General features: G+C 43.2%; 1 protein-coding gene across 4 annotated transcripts in view; it reads right to left on the bottom strand.

Annotated features, from left to right (window-relative positions):
- The window catches only part of sns (sticks and stones), a 169,148-nt gene extending 153,245 nt beyond the window's left edge, over positions 1–15,903 (bottom strand). For all 4 annotated transcript variants that reach the window (XM_065491568.1, XM_065491571.1, XM_065491570.1 and 1 more), the window contains exon 1: positions 15,601–15,903. In XM_065491568.1, coding sequence (XP_065347640.1) covers positions 15,601–15,643 — 43 coding nt within the window. In that variant the 5' untranslated portion in view covers positions 15,644–15,903. The remainder of the gene's footprint in view (positions 1–15,600) is intronic.
- Between the last annotated feature and the right edge of the window lie 1,540 nt (positions 15,904–17,443).

Raw genomic sequence — 17,443 nt, 5'->3', positions numbered from 1 at the left:
TTCATTTTCTCGTCCGCTCGGCACATTTTTTAATCGCCATCTCTCCATTTTAATTACATTTTAGATGAAAATTCTTGGCCCTCTTTGTTTGTCTTTGCAGGGAGAGAAAAAATGAGGCGAATCCTCTCTTGCGCGCAATAAGAGTGGCTCGAGAGTAAAAAATGCGTTTCGTGTCTCCTCCTTTAAAGTCGGTGAGACGCCTCTTTTTGCTCAAGAACGGCGCGGCACAGAATTACGTGATTCGTGTCGGCAACACTCGGCGTTGCGTTGCTGCTGAATTTTTATTTATTAATATTATCACTCGTCGCCACGAGAAAGCATCGGCGCAATGTTTGTCACATCGGCGGAATCAAAATTTACGAGGGCGTCGCGCACGCCGAAAGGAGCAACGGTCTCAGTTACAGCATTTATCGCCGCACTAAACGAGTGCAAAAAAATGGAAATTTTTGTCATTCACTCCCACCGTTTTTCACAAAGGAAAATCCCGTAATTTAGACACGTTATTAAAATTCAATTTGGTCTCAACTTCATTTTAACTGAAAATGGGTTTAAGTGGGCAATTTTTTAATTATAATTTATTGCAGCTGAATATCTGGCGACAGAGACTGTGAAAATTTTTAATTCCGCTGCACTGACGGCGTTCTCGGATCAGGGGTGCGTGAGAAAGCTCACTTTTCAGCAGCAGCAGCAGCAGCGCTATTGCGCTCAACTTTTAATGATTTCGCTTTCCTGAGAACATTTGCCGGGAAGGAAGTGTCGCTCGTTCGCGAGTGAGCGAGAATTAATTTCTGCCAGATAGGAACTATAAAATTAAAATAATATCAAAGTGAGCGAGTGCGTCTCGCAACCTCCTTGCAGGCAGGCAGGCAACCGCGCCATTATCAAGATTATCGTCCCGTCTCGTTCTTCTCTCGTCTGCTCTTCCTCCTAAAATGTATAATGTTACTTTATCTCGCGCGGCTCCTCTGGCGAATGCGCGCGAACATAATTTGACGTTACAAATGACTTCAAAAGCGTAACGTGAGAGGGACTTTGAAAGACTCTCTCGTATCTCTCTGCCTGCATGGAATTATGAATGAGGCGAAATTTCAGCACTTTTCACCTCGCCGAGTTGATGGAAATAGTCATTAATTGAAAAATTGTTGATTCTGCTGACTAAACGTAATTATGAACGCCAAATTGAACGGACGCGTTCGAAATTGCACAACAAGGGCCCCATAGCTCTCCTCTGATATGACTGTAAATTTTATTCCCTTTCAAAAGCAGCAGCGCATTGGTGTGGAAAAGCCCTCTGATTGTATTTTCTGGCGGGCCTCGATATTTTTTAATTATTCGATTGTCTCCCACTCGTACGAGTGTCAGTATGTACAGGCGGATGAGTTTTAATCGGGGCAGTGCGAAAATGCTTCCTGAGAGTTTTGCAAAAGACCAACGGCCCCGATTTCTCTTGAAATCACTGCTTGAAAATTCCATTCACGTTCCGCGTTTATTTCAATAGGTTTTTCGCCTACGGTGATTGTTTTTTGTTGCGTCTCACATCTATACGTTTCGACTGATCGATCGGTTTTATTGAAATGTGTACAGTGCGCACTGCCCTGCAGCAAAGCCAGGGCTACTGCAGTTCATTAACAAATTAAACAGTGGTCCCAGCGAGCTGCTCGGAGCCCAGTGCGGAATTATTCATCGGTTGATAACAAAATGGGCGGGTGGTATCACCGGGGCGCTTATAAATCATGCACAACGTTTTAATTTGAATCCTTTGTCTGGCGGCGGCAAAACAAGCAAAAAGCGAGAGAAAGAGGAAAACCACGCGTGCAGACAAGTAGTTTGTTTCCTCGCGCGATTTTTATTCATTACAACCTCGCTGAGCGTTATTGCACGCGGGGAGAGCTAGCTTGGGGTTCGAGGGGCCAGACAGACACACTGCTGCTCCTGCTCTCTCGCTCTGCACTTTCATAAATAATTATTCCGTGGCGCAAAAATCCCGCCGCCGTGTACATATATGGGCGAGCAAACACAAACAAATAGATAATAAAAAGGAAAACATGCCGGGTTGCATACATGCGCTTTAAATATGAGCAAACACGCCGGCAGCTCCTCTTTTCGCCCATTATTTTGCGCGAAGCTTGCCTTTGGTGTAAAATTTTCTGCATTGTCTGTGTTTGCGTGAGTCTGTGTGTGATGCATGCATTATTATTATTAATAGCGCATTAATACCGTGCATGGCTGCCCTCTTGTTTGCTATTCGGAAAAGCGCGCGAGAGCGTCAAACCGTGAGACCACATCTTCGCAGCTATATCTTTGCGCGTTTGTCAGCAATTTCAAAACGTATTTCAACATTATGGTAGATAAATATTAATCAACTCTACAATGTGTCTTCCACGCAATTAAAATTTAAACTCCTAGAAGATGTATACTCTATTTTAATCGATTTTGTTGCTGAATGTCATTGTTACAAAATAAATTTGCGTTCCGCTATAGCAATTGCCTGATTGGATACTTCCTTTTACAATTTATTTCCCATTCTAGGGTGACAAGGGCATTAAGCGTAATTTAATTCAAGCTATTTTATAGCCCATTATGAAAAAAATCAATAAAGAATGGGAGAAAAGCACACAATTGCATTGTCCGCCTTAATTGATCTGAAATAAAAATGCAATGGCTTCCCGGAAACCATCCGCAGAATGCAGCATATATAATTGGTGCAATATAAAAAAATCGTTCGAATGGGACGTGGCGGGATAATAATGCATGAATACACTGCACACGAATTGTGTATGCACACGTACTTACATATGAGCAAACCCATAGAGCACCGACAACAATAACACAACTCGGTAATTGCTGCAGGGATATGTGCGGGCGCAAATTTACAACACGTGTCGGCAGCTAGGTAATTGGCGCAATTAAGCGGAACAGCGCAACCTGATTAACGGCGCCGGGACATTCGCAAATGCAACGAATTATTAATAATAATCGACGGCCAAGTAGGGTTCCTGCCCATGTATATCGACTTTGGCGACACATTTGCAAATAATGAAATTTTAATCAACTCTTCGGCGGATGCTGCCTCAATAATCGGCGGATATAATCATTGGCGCGTTATTTATTGCCGTTGCGGCATTTTCGGACGCAGGCGGTAATTAGCGAAGGTGCACGAGTTTGATTATTATTATGTTTGGCGATATGCGCGAAATGAAGCGTTCTGTTTTACATTAATTTATTCCACGCGCAAATATCACCACTGAACGATGGAAATAATTGTGGCGAAAAACCATTGTTTCTATTCCCACGTTTATTTGTTTAATTTTGGTTCCGTGTGACATTTATTGCGTCACGCTGGCTGAATTCGGTTGGCCGAAAATGAGAATGCTTATTACCAACGGTATGCACGTGCGGTCATGTTTTATAAGAGTATTTGTTTCCGAATTGATTGTGTGTACGAAATTGGATAAGTGCACGGAGCGGGAATGAAATGAATGAATGGGAGATTGTGATAGCAGATTCAGCGTAATCACGCCGCTCTCTCTCTCTCTCTCTCTCTCTCTCTCTCTCTCTCTTGAAAGCAATAAGTAAGGCAATGTAGTGTATTTTTAATTGTTTTGAAAGTTGAACTCCTGCGTTCTCATATATCACAATCAGGATCAATTGACGAGATACGTTGCACTTGCTCAGACAGTAAAAGGAACGATAAAATTGTTTCAAGCACGAATTAAGCGGTAGCTCACATCAGGACTCTAAAACACTTATGTTTCAGTAAGAAGAAAGGTCTAAAATGTTGGTCGGTCAATTAATTGTTAAAGGCCCGGGCACATTAATTTGTCGCTGTTTGGAAGAGAAATTAAGAGCTTGGGTGGAGAGCAAATTACGTTCGTGTGGTCCACCTGCCTGCCATAATCGCAAACCGTCGGTGTTTGACCCGCATTTTCGATGACGGAACGAGAGCGGGCAGGCCCACACAATAATGCTTTCTGCGGTCTCGGTGAAGCAATATGAGCATGTGGGATGCATGCGAGAGACAGATATAGGGGTGTCAGGTGCAGGTCGGAGCTCATTACGCCGCGAATGAGCGCCGGGAGAGCATTGTGGCACAAGTGCATTTCAAGCTTTAGCGCAAAATAAGGTGCGAATGCACCATTTTTGGTGGGAAACTGGCAGATTCAGCCGTTTTAATCAGGCTGGCGCCTGGGAACGCTGAACCGTTCCTTTAGGCCGTGATGAGAAAATGCTTTACGACCGTTTAAATTTACACAGTCGCTTCCGAAATCGCGGGCGAAACGGGAAATTTGTCCACAGTGCGCTATTCCCACACAAAGAGCCGCTAATAATAGTTGTTGACACCCGGGCAAACTAACAATTCTCGGCATATATGGCATAATCAAGCGAAAAGCGGCAAACTCACGCACTGCTTCTTCCTAGCGCTTGCGGCCAAGTGGTGCGCAAAGTTTTGATTCGCAGCAAAAATCGAGTTTTCCCCGACCGGCGTGCCATTAGAGAGAACTAAAGGCCGTCATTAAAAAGGCAAAAAGGGGTGCTGCTGGCTGCTGCGCTGGCAGGGACGCGTGCATCTGGTGTACCAAAGGCACTTTGGTTAAGTGGCCGGCGCGCCTCCAAGACATGCACGACCCCGACACGAAAATATTCTGCTGACTGAGTGAGTGAGTGAGTGAAAAAGGAGGATTCATTCGCCGTGGAAGCGCGCTAAGTGACGAGAGGACGAGCAGTCTCCTTTAACAAGACAAAGTTCGCACAGTTGGAGAGCGATTGATTTTCTTCTCTAGCGTGTATATAGAATCGGATGAATGAGTGGTCAAGCTGGCGGAGGAGCCATTCATGTCTTCATATTCAACCAAGAAAATTTTATCTCGTTCCTATTCTGAGGAGGTCAGAAAAGACATATATGGAATTTATAAACCTGCTGGTGGCTTTGAATTAAAATATCGCACTGCAACTGGAAGTCGGAAATTAAAAATAATGACGGCTTTTTGTGCATTTCTGGTTTCTGGGGCATGCTGTAAAAAATTCTAGTGTTTCTTTCCTCTCAGCCCAAGCCTCCTTGTAGCCGTGTTTACATTCCAAACTGAAAGCAGTCGAAGCATTTCCCAGGCGAATGTGTTTGCGTGGGCAGGGGGACGCAAAGAAAATCACAAGTGGCGTTGCATTAAGCGACTCGTAATCCGGGTCACCTTTTCGTCGTTGGCGGCGGCTTTAGCAGTGGTTGCTTCAGAGCTCGGTCTCGCCGGGAACATTGTTCAATTATTCAGAGTAATGAAGAAGGACTGTGCGCTCTCTCGGCTAAAACAACCAGAGGCATGTCGAGAGTTGGATGCTTTTGGGTAATATAATCGGGGGTGGAAACTGGATCTATCTATCTATGCGAACGCCCCCTCGCTGCTCTCTCTCGCTCGCTCGCATGTGTTTAATTAAACGCGACTGCCGCTACCGAAAGCGCCAGAAGAAAAGAGAGAGAGGCTCCATCAGCCTGCTGCGGAATTAACTCGGCGGAGCCAAATGAGCGGAGTTTCGCGAGCTGCTGGCTGCACTAAAGCGCACGGAATTTGTCGTTTACATTTAATAATAATGCCACCTCGGTGCCTCGGCAAATAATAAGTGCCGGCCCGAGTTAAACCGGCATTTTGGTCTGCAAATTTGTTCTCGCGCCTCCCGTGCGAATACGACAGCAACGCGCCGAGCCAACTTCTGCATTAATTAAACTAACTCAAATTAATTGCTGTTTAAAACCGAATTGCTCGTAATTCTGGGCAAAGGATATAATGAAAGATCGACACTGAATAACAGCATCCTATTGAAATTAATATAGTACTTAGCCTATAGTTTCCCATCGGGAGTGACGAAAATAAAGCAGCTTACCTGAAACACAAAAAAATATTATTAATTTGGGCAAAACAAAATTAATTCCTATTTTTAACATTAATTATTTGCTTAGATTTTCCACGTGGTAAATGAGAAATAGAGCACTATTGATTCAGCCTTAATAATTAGCTACATTGATCCAAATAAGTGCACCCATCCTACAATGTGTCTTCCTCTTGTCTTTTACTGAGACGATTCTGTGCTTCCCAAATCGAGTCAAATTATTTGCGCCGCGCTTGCTGGCAACAAAGGAGTGCTGCTGGGCCCAGAGAAAATTATAATGACACTCCTGTTCACTTGGCTGGCGTCGGCAGAAGAGACTCCTTCTCTCCTCTCGCCGCCTTCCTCTCTTTGCAGTGGCGAAACTTGCATTTTCTTCGACAAGGGAATCGGCGGCGGCAAGCGGCTCGACCCGCTGAATCACAGACCGACACTGCACCAGCCCCGATGATATTTGCAAAACCACCCTCTCTCGACATAATAATGGCAGCTGGATTCTAGAAAAACCTTTGTCATCCTCAGTCCTCGTGACCTATAAAAAGCTGCAGCTCGATACATGTACATTACTTTGGAATGAGTTTTACGTCATACAGCGGTGATGAGTCTTTCTTTGCATGTGGCCTCTTTCGTCAGCTCCAGTAATGTGCACTCCACTTTTTGCCACCGCTACTTGTTCGGATTACGAACACGCTGACAAAATGATCTCAGCCCAGCACATGAAGTGTCAGGAGAGAAAAAAATCAAACATGTTATCCATATTGCAGGACAAGGCTGAATCAACCACCGAAATTTCCCACAACTTAAGTTCCAGTCCGTTATGGCGAGCCAAGGGTACTCCATTATGTTTTCAAGACTCTCGGAAGAGTTAGGAACGTTTCATTAAATTAGGAAATTATGTTCCCCCTTTTGTGTGATTTCAGTTAGCAGCGCTCTGCATTCCAAAAAGCTGTTTACTCAGCGTTTCGCAAAATTTGCCAATAAATCTGAGTTAAAAGAGCTCAAGTGGCTCTTTTCGAGAGTCCCGAAGTGCAGATGGCAACACGACACACCAGCAAGGAAGAGGCACTCGAAAGCCGGTCGCGAATTAAAAGCAAAGTGGCCTGAGAAGAGGCTAAACGTGTACCTTATTGTCTCAAACCACCCTCTCGGGGGGTTGATCTCGCGCCCTCGACTAAATGGAGATGCAATTTGCTGCCGGTTGGTGTAATTTTGTGCACACTAGGCGTAGTATGGAGTCAGGGTGCGTGGAAAACAAAGGTGAACGCGAGTCGCTCAGAGTTTAAGCAAGTTGGAATTTAATTAAACAAGTTTTATATTGCGCGGCGCTTAGCTCGGCTCCAGCAGCAGTCATTCCATTAATGTTTTATCAAAACTTGTGCCAGCCTTCTCTTTATTGTAATAACAATGGGCGCCGCCGCGCATTTCGACTCAACCCGAAAAGCTAGAGCGCCGAGAACAAACTTGTTTTAATTCAGCTGGTGCCGCTCCTGCAGATTCGTCTCCATTATTTTGTAATTATCGTGTCACTCTTGTTCGCGCGTGTGCGCTCAGCGAGAGAGATAATATATTTGTTTGTGCGTGGATTTTTTGCGTGTGCATTTACAAATACTAGGCGGCAGCTAGGCGGACACTTTTATTTGTGAATTCAGGATTTGCGCATCTCGGACTGATGGCATTTGCATATAACGAGTTTTTATTCAAATTCCGACGCTGATGGAAAACAAACACAGCACATACAAAAATGAGAGAGAGAGAACGGGCCAACCAGGCTTATTATTCCGATAATCCGCCGCTTGCGATTTGCGAATCAGGCTGGACAGCTGGAAAATGAAAAATGGTTTGCGCGCGAAACACAAACCTTTTTCTTTTGAAAAACTTTCCCAAATGCATTCGGTCCAGCAGTTGTTTGAAATTAGGGGAAGCTGGTGCACGCGGGCAAGGAGCAGCTCTGCCAGATTTGGGGTTAGCACAGCTTTATTCGCACTGATTTGCCCGAGGAGGCAAAGAGCTAGCCGCGCGCCAAGAGTCGAGGATCTATGTTGGCAGCGAGCAGCGGCAGGAAAGTCTTTTGCTGCATTTAGGCGTGAAATGTTTCTGCCTGATTTTTACATCCACTGGATCTTTCGGCTCGTTGGCTTCACGCACACGCGACGCCGGAGACGAGGATTACATCAAGCCAGACTTCGCCTTTCTTCTGCATTAGAGCTGGCGCTGCATGTTGACGAGCCGAGCCGAGCCGGCAGTGAAAGAAGAAATGGAGAGAAGAGAGAATATGTGCGAACAAGGCACTCGCGCGCGCATTTTCCTTTCAATCAGGCAATCTTTCAATAATATTTCCAATTCTCGGGTGGCATTCGCCTAGAAAAACTCTCTTTGCCAATCCCTGATGGCGACGGAGGAAAGTAGCGGAAATCTGCACAAATACGAGCGGCTAAAAGGGAAAGTGGTCGATATGTCACAACACTCTGCCGCGAATGTGAGAGCGAGGAGACAAATAAAAACATTGTGGCATAATGTGCGGCGCGGATCGTGTGTACTTTGGTTTCTAGGATCACATCATTCCGCTGGATCAAATCACTTTCTCAATTTAATACACGGTTTTTCCATAAAATCTCTTGTTTTGAGGTTTAGAAATTTTGTTAACCACTTGAAGATCGATGACGGCAGGTATATAAGTTTACTTCGTACAGTAAATTTGAACAAACTTTCTCAGTGCAATGCGGCTACGTGCGACATTCAATTTCAAGTGAAAAATGATACGTTTCGTTTTTCAGCGGATTCAATTTAGTGCCGGAATTCTGTCAAAACGAGCTGACAGCATAACTATTAAGATATTGAGATGAATGGACGGGCGGCGTTGCAAAACCATATATTTCAGCTCACAGAGAATAGCCGGCCGACCACCCATTGCTCATCACTCACTTTCACCCTTTACATCCGCGCTGGATATATTCTTGAGGGAAGAAAATTTTCACTGTGCAGATGCATCCGCGGCGAAAGGGTTGCTCGCCTTCTCAAAAATTGATAAATCGCGCTCGCGGCCAGCGGCCAAAAAACTGCCCAGTCGCACACTCTATAAATTCGCTCTTTTTGCCGGCCTCGCACCGCTTTTCTGGACCATTAATCCGTCAACATATTATGCAAATTGCAGCGAGCGGGACTCCCCCTTCCGCTGGCCAGCGGAATAATTTTTTAATTGCTGCACCACGCGCTCTTTTTGCTCCGGCCGGTTGATCCGATTAACGCCATGCGCTTGACTAAATTATTCCTTTAACGCTCGCTCACTCAGCGCCGGCGTCCCGCGGGACTGAGAATTTAAAATTTTGCAAATCAACCGACGGCAATTGGAAAAATATCGAATTTGGATCCGCAGGGAAATGACAAAAGTGATTTTCCAGCCAGCAAAGAGTAGAAAAACGGAAATATTGTGCGAGAGGGAGCTCTCGATTGGTATTGACAGCCGCCACGGTACGTGAATAAATGAATAAATAATTGCAGGCGTCTGTAGGTCTCGCGAAATATATGGGAATTGCAGCGCCAATTCTTTGTGTATTTTGCCCCAGCTTATGCTATTGCGGCTGGCAAGCAAGGAGAATCAAAGCAGCCGCAAACAAGTAAACGATTTGGCTGATTGCAGACTGTTAGGAAATGAAATATGTTTTCCTTCATTTGAATCTGGATCTGAAAAAACGTAGTTAGCCATAGCAAGCGGCAGACTGAGACGTTTGTCGTCAAATAAGGTATTCCTTCAAAGAAAAATATTACTATGGCAAGTTAGTACTTTGCACATAAATAGCTGGCAATTTTTTTAGATAATTTTGTTCTTTCCAACTAGATAAATTTTGATTAAACACCGGTTCCTTTTGCATCCGGCAGTACCATTCTTCTTTAAGCACCAGTAATTTCGGCATCTGCACACTAAAATTCAGTTCAAACGCTATGGCATTGCCAATGAGAACACTCATTCTTAATAATTAAAAAGCGAAGGGAGTTTCAGGTAAATGAGCACCGTAAAACTTTCCTCACTAAAAGTCAGAGCTGCCGTCCATAAAGCGGAGCAAAATTTAACACTTCTAGTGGCAGCTGGCGCCGAATTTTTGCGCAAGGTCCGTCTCAAAAATGCCAGCAGAGAAGTACGTGCAGTATAATTTTATTAAAATTGGCTACGTCGTCGCGCAGCAGCAGTTTCATGAATAATGAACATGTGCACAGAGACGAGATCACCTGATACTCAAGTCAGTCAGCCGAGCGAGGATGAGGCTTGGGAGAGCACCGCGCTTGACTAGTTTTCGGGGTGGTCAGGTGTCCTCTGACAAACGCACGCACAGGAAAAGAGTAACGCAACACTCCAACGAAAGTTGGTATGTGCTGACAAAGACTGTTCTCTCTATACCACCCGGAATCCAACACCTTGGTTAGCGCGAGAACCAAAAAAACTAGGATAGGATGAGCTGAAAGAAGAGCGAAAACGCTCGCTTTGTCTCCTGTAAATAATTAAGCATACTCTTGCTTGCGCTATTTCGGGCCTTCCCTCGCTGTACACAACTTTTCTTCTTCTTTGGTATTTCTCCAATGAAAAAGTGGAAAAGCGCTGAGCAAGCACGCATAGCCGGGGCTATACAGACTTTATTGCCTGGCGATGGTTGAGACAGAAATACGAAATATAAAATTGATTCTTCAGCTATATTCACGTATTTTATTTATTGAAATTAGTTCGATGGCTTTTCTTACCAGTGGTCGACAATTGTATTTGAGGTTTGCACTTCGCTTTGCATTAAAGAATAATATGTGAGCAGAACGCATTACTATGGGCGCGGTTAATTACGCAGTTGGCCTGATTTCACACAATACCAAAGTAACTGCTTTCATTAATAATATGCACGACAAACAGACGATGAAAATTCCGCGTCACGGACCTCGGCATGGAACACTCTTAATTGTTTAATGGAGGCAGCACTATATATGCGGTGGAGTTGTGAGTTTATGTGCCTGCCTAACAGTTAGCGCGCCTGCGATGCAATCATCCCTAATTGGCGTGTTTACACTTGACGTTATATTATTTTACCGCGTAGAGCGGCATCGAGCGAGCTACTGCTGGAAATCACTCTATTCATCCAGCCACCAACTCGCGGGAGCATAATTGATAAATACATCACACCCGCGCTCACTCAAAGTTTATGAGCAAATCTGTGCGGAATCGATTCGGATCGCGAGTAAAGCGCCACCGCGGTTGCCGTCAAATTTGAATATCGAAACAAAATTACGAGACAGAACGAGTTTCAGGACGCGGCTCAAGTGGCAGCAAATCTGGTAAGGAAGGCAAACATCTTCGTTTTTATTACGCCCCAGCCGAAGAGCCTTGGCACGAATAGATGCAATTGGACTGCCATTCCGCCCTCCGTCCATCCGAGACCGACCAAAAAACGAAATAAAATTCGATAACGCCACATGAATTAAACATAAATCATATATACGAGTGCGGCCGGCCGGCGGGCAGACGGACGGGCAGATGAGAAATAAAAACCAACAACTGTCACTCGCGCGCCTATCTCGAGAATTACAAATGAACTGATTAATTTGGCCGTGTGTGTGTGTGCGTCCGACGGAGAACGCTAGCTCGCATGACTGCGGATAATTTCCGACTCGTCTCCGTTTACCCGCTGGCCCACTCGATGCTTCCACAGATTGCGGTAAAAAGCATACGATGGGCGACAACACCACTTGCTGCTGCATGCGGAGATAGAAATTATTATTGTTTTTAATGACCTTATACGTGCATGCACGTATATCATTCGGAGGGCGTTTCTTCCGAGGGGAGTGGCGCCTACAACTGCCGTCCGCACTTGAAATATAGCAGCGACAGTGACGATGAGCTACCGAATTAACAAAAAAAGTTCTTGCCAAGCTCAAAATGATTCATACGGCGGGAAAAGGAAAAACGTAATCGTATTATTCGGTCAAAATATTATCCGCCGCAAAGATCTTAAGCCATAAGGGAATTGTGTAAATTTGCGGTGTGATAATTCAGTTCCTGCTTTCAGGATCTAGCACTTTCTGCGTCCAAAATAATAGAAGATCAGATTACTCTAAGGAAATTCAAGAACAGTATAATCAGATTTAAATTAAGCGCGGACTTCCCTTGCAAGAAGTTGGTCGGTGCCACTCGCTTGTTGAATGCAAGTTCTACTTGGAACGAATGTCACTAGGGACCTCAAGTTCCACTCGAAACAAACCAGAGCACGTGATTTTATCAGAATCTCAATTCTCACACGTAATATTCTGCTGAATGGTTAATTGACCCATTTGCGGCCGAAAAAGGTCCTTTTCCCATCGCAGGATCGAGAAACACGGTGCTAATAAACCGAGCACAATAAAACAGTCGCTGAGCTGGTTAGTTTTTTTTTTCGTCCAACCTCAAACAGCTTATCGCGTATCAAAAAAGAGCTGAGCAGGCAAAATTATCGTGACGGCAGCAGTGTCACATCCGAATTCATAGAAAATAAATAGCGGGCTGGCTGACTGGCTGGCTGGCCTGGCGCGGGTATATGAATTCGTAAAAAATGTTGTGTCGAGCACGAGAGAAAAGGGGCACTTCAATAAAAATACTACACAGCCGCACTTGGTTGCTCTTTCTCCGCTTCCAGTTTCATCATATTTGTATGTGCTCCTCGCGCAGCCATACACACGACGACGAGCGGCAAAAGTTGCGAGATGGAGCACAAAGTTGCACGTTTGACTTCATGCGAGCGCAATTTTTTGTCTCCTCGCCGCCTTTTTATGCACACATTTGGGAGTGTAGCATCCCTCGCATATTTGATGCAAAATAAAAAACTGAAAAATTGATACATCTCGCAGGATCATTATGCGGAGGAATGGGCCAAATAAACAACCGACGACCGCTCAAAGCAGGCAATTTCGCTATCTTTCCGAGAAAGAAGAGAGTACTACAGTTCCGACGCGGAACGCAAGCATAAGGCCAAAGAAAAAACGTATTTTGGGGAAGATAATTTGCAGGGAAAGAATGTTTTGTAGATTGCCAGCTCTCGGTTTGGCGATATTTCCCCTTACGCGTTTTGAAGCTCGGCTATTTCACACAAAAAGGCAGAAGTGTCAATATCACACAAGGAAATGAAAATGTTTTCTGTGGCTCTTTGTGAAACGTGATTTCATTTTACGCTCACTGACGCTGGTGAAATCATTTTTCTCTTTTAAATTTAACCTGTTATATATGCCAATTATGCGCGAATCAAATTTTTGTTGGTCTTGTGAGAATAATAAATTAATGTAATTACGTTTGATCAAATTTTTAGGGAAAAAAAGTTTCGACTTTGCAAAAAATTTGCTTTGAATTCCAGAATCGGTATTGGAGCCATTTCTCTGTTAACATATTTTTAGATAAATACAGAAAATGAAAATATCATCCGATGGGGGCAAATAAATACTGTAAACAGCGAGAGAGGCATCTCGCGGGCAGATTAACAGTCCATAAAACGATCAGAGTGTCTGCGGTGCTCATTTGACTGCCATTGCTCGCTGGCTGTTTGGCAGCTAGAAAAGCCTGGGCCATTATCTCGACTGCTGGCACTAAATTAAAAGGAGCTTACTTGCTTTATTCGGAAAGAAGCTCTTGCTTGCTTTTCTGCCGCGCTGTGGTCGGAATATCTGACTGACGAGCGAGCGACTGGTCCGTCGGCTATTATACTGCGATGCGATGCGAGTAGCCTCTCGCGTGTTTGTATTGCGGAGGCTGCTAAATAGTAATCATTGCGGCGGATTCCTGAGTCAGCCTCCGGCCGGACCAGAATCGAGTTTTACGACCGCTCCAAGGGCCGGCGACAAACTCGAGGTCCGAGAATTGGATCGAAAATTTTCCACTCCCGCCAAATTAGCTGAAAATTTGTCCATCCCGACCGATTTACGATAGCAAAAAGAACTTTGCTAATGATATCAGGGACAATCTAAATATTTGGCCATTCCACGAATCAACGCTGATAGAGAGATTATAATATTAAAGAAAACAAGGTGGAAGAGGGGGAGGGAGCACATTCATTAAATCAAGCGATGGCAGTTGGCGAGATAGATCATTGGATGTGTTTTCTATTAACGATTCCATCAAGATATCTATTGATTTAATATGAGCCTTTAAAATTATTTTAAATATTTTCAAAAAGCGTGACATCTGTGACAAGCTTATACTAAGCTCGTTGAAATAATGAAAAACGTAAGACAATAAGGCATACGATGGGGGATAACAATTATAAGAAAAATACGCGTGAAAATTTCAAAATGAAAAATTGAAATATATTAATCGCACTTTTTACATATATATTAGGTTCAGTAGCATGAAAATTGTGACATTAACAGCTGCCAAAACTGTAAAAATATTTTTTTAAATTATTGTATCCAAATTAAAATAATTTATAAAGACACTTGACAATTTGGTAATTTTTTTGAAGTTGATAACTTTAATCTAAACAATTAATTTTAATTTATTTGATATCAATTGACCAAAAATCTAGTTGCAGGTGAAATTTTTTATAATTAAAAAACATCAATAATATTCTCCTTGCTTTGATTAATACGTTGAAGTCTGTTTAGCCATTTTTATCACTGCTAATAATAAGTAGTTCCTTACAGACCGACCCAGAGTAAAAAAGACAAACTCGACACAAGAACGAGGCTATCTGCTTTTCGGTGCGACCGAATCGCTAATTAGATCTTCCTGCTACTCTCGCTTGAATCGGCGCATATCATACATTTCGGCCGCTAATTACTGTTGAGAAAATAAATTATTGCCGCGCCAAGCGAACAATGGGTCGAGTTTTTCCCACCCCCACCGACGGTGACTGCATGCGATATGTCGGACACGGTGGAGAACAATCGTGAGAAATTATAAAACTGCTTATATTCCGAAAACAGAGGATGCTGCTGACGAGTTTCGCTTCTATTATTATTATTGTCTCCGCGCCGTGTGCGTTGTCGGGGGGCGTATTATTATATTGCACGGTAATGAAATTCGGCCGCCGCAAACGCCGGTGATAAACCCTGAGCAGCAATCGAATTTCATGTGGGGCGGTTAAATTTTATCTGCGCGCTCGGCACAACCCGAAAATGCAGAGCGTGCGAAATTAAGCACAATTGCAATTTCGCTTTTAATTAAGAGGGGGCGTCATTGATTAGGGAGATAAAGGGAGGGGTTAGCCTAATTCGCCAAAATTGGCTCCAGCCGCAGGTACGTTTGACAAAATTTAAATGTGTCAATTATAATTCGTTGTTGACAAAGAGAGTTTCACACGCGAATTATACATAATTTCAGTTCGCAGTAGTAGTATTTTGATATTGACCACGAAGTCAATTATTTAGTTCTAGTTTAAGCAGGATTATTACTCGATTAATTAATACCCATCCGCAAGGACTAAAAGTAATTTTGGATCATTGTCAGTGAGTTGAACAACAAGAAAGGAAGCTCTAGCGATCATAACAAAAATGAAATTCCTTTGTTATAAGGGGGAGGAATAAAAGTCTTGCCGTTCCCGGCACTGCTTCCAGACCCAAACAACACGCGCAGTGGTCACAGAAATGCGCGTGCGGCGGGAAATCTGCATTCCTTCACTTCATAGAATTCCAGTCGGTCTCTTACAAAGCGTGGCAGGGGAGGAAACAACTCGTAATTCTATTGACAGGATCGCGCGAAAAAAATATAATAAATCAAAGTGGCGGACAAACCTGTGAGCAGGGCGAACAGGAGGACGTAGACAGCGGAAGACATGTCTGGGACGTCCCGGCCTACAGTCGCATCACGGGACACGGCAACAATCACTGTCAATATAATAGTCGACGCACGTGTCAGTCACAAGAAAAATAATTATTCGGTGTAGCACTGTCAGGAGTCCAGTGTTAGCGAGGAAGGAAGAAGTTTGGTCGTCGTCTGGCTGCGCTGACTGGCGGTAGCGGCGTCTGCTTCTTGGCACAACACGACGCACGTGTCTTCCCGCCTCGGCTGCTCGACTCGCACTGCGCCCGGCCGCTCTTCGGGGGCGGAGCCACCGGCCCTCCGCCGCCAGGGGCGCTGCGCACAGCATCCCTGCCTCCTGAGTCGCGCTTGCTGGACCGGTTCGTCCGCGTCTTCGCTTTTTTACGCCGCTGATCTGCGCTAATTATAATTATTATTTCGGTCGATGTTCGCTCAGAGTTTTTCAGACGAAGACTGAAAACAGCATTAATTTTATCGTTTTTTTCTGATAATTAGGGATTTTGAAATATTTATTCATTTTTTTACTTTAACAATTTAATTTTGTTTAATGAAAAAATTGTACTATTTAATATCTCAGATGAGATAAAATTGATTAAATCTGTCGAATCGAAATAGATTAAATAAATAGCAACACACCGCGCAAGCTGCTTTTAATTTCTGCTGACCATTATGACTATGACAACCTCGTGTGCTTTTTCCTTCATTGTCATCTATCAAGAAATTTTTAATATCTTGAAGTTAATTCAGAAATAAATAAAAATATATGTTGTATGGCTTTTTGGAAGTTAAGAATTATTTTTGAGAGTAATCTATAGGGAAAATTTCTAAATTTGTAAGAAGAAACTGGTTCATGAAATTGAATCTGGCTTTTTAACAGGAAATGTCTTTAACAAAATCTTGCATATACTTATGAAACTCTGAGAGCTCAGAATATGTTAGAAGTTAAGTTAAAGTGTCTCGACACTCGAGGTTGGTTGTTCCATATTGCAAAGTGAAGCCTATAAACTTGTCGGAATGAAAGAATGAAGTTTTACAGCATCGAGGATGAATTCTGTTTTTCATTATTATGTAAGAATTGTTTCTCTTCTATTTTATCTCAAGTTTTATTAACTCATATTAGACAGATTTAATAAAAATGGCAAATTGTTTAAACTCTTTATTAAAGAATTGTTCTTCAAATATTTGAGATAACTTGATTTTATTATTCCTGTTAAGGATACATTATTAATATAATTTATTACCCGTGGAGTTATGTCAAGAAATGCAAGACTAAAGGTGCTGCTTCACAAGTATATTAATGTTAATTCATCTCCCTGTTGTGAAAGTGCTTTCTCTGGAGCGAGATTCCATTGAATGAATTATTTCGTGTCAACTTCCTCCTGTGACTGAATAAACACGATGAAAGCATGGTCTTCAATTCCTTTGAGTAATATGGGAAAATTATGCGCCTTGTTTAAATGCGTTCCCTAACAATATCGTGGGAAATAATTGGCAGGGGGACAAAAGAAATAATTTTGCGTCTTCTGCGCAACCGAACCTTTTAAAATTTGTTTACTGCGCAAAGTAAATTTGTATACAAAGTCTTTAAAAATTCAGTACCTTGTTTGAACGACAATCTAAAATGTAAAAGAGAGATTAATATACAACTTTGTCACGCAGTTAATTGCCATTGTCGCTGAAATGAATGAGCTCGCACGCTATGCAATGAATCTCAAATTAATGCCTCGGCAGCCATTCTGATTAACTAAATAAATTCCACGCAAGTTATGGTATTCTTTTATAGCATCATTAATTACGCCATCTGTCTAAAAAACT

Source organism: Cloeon dipterum, chromosome 4, assembly GCF_949628265.1.
Source record: "Cloeon dipterum chromosome 4, ieCloDipt1.1, whole genome shotgun sequence".
Taxonomy (NCBI): Eukaryota; Metazoa; Arthropoda; class Insecta; order Ephemeroptera; family Baetidae; genus Cloeon; species Cloeon dipterum.
Note: the sequence above shows the minus strand (reverse complement) of the source record. Positions and strands in the feature narration are given on the sequence as shown.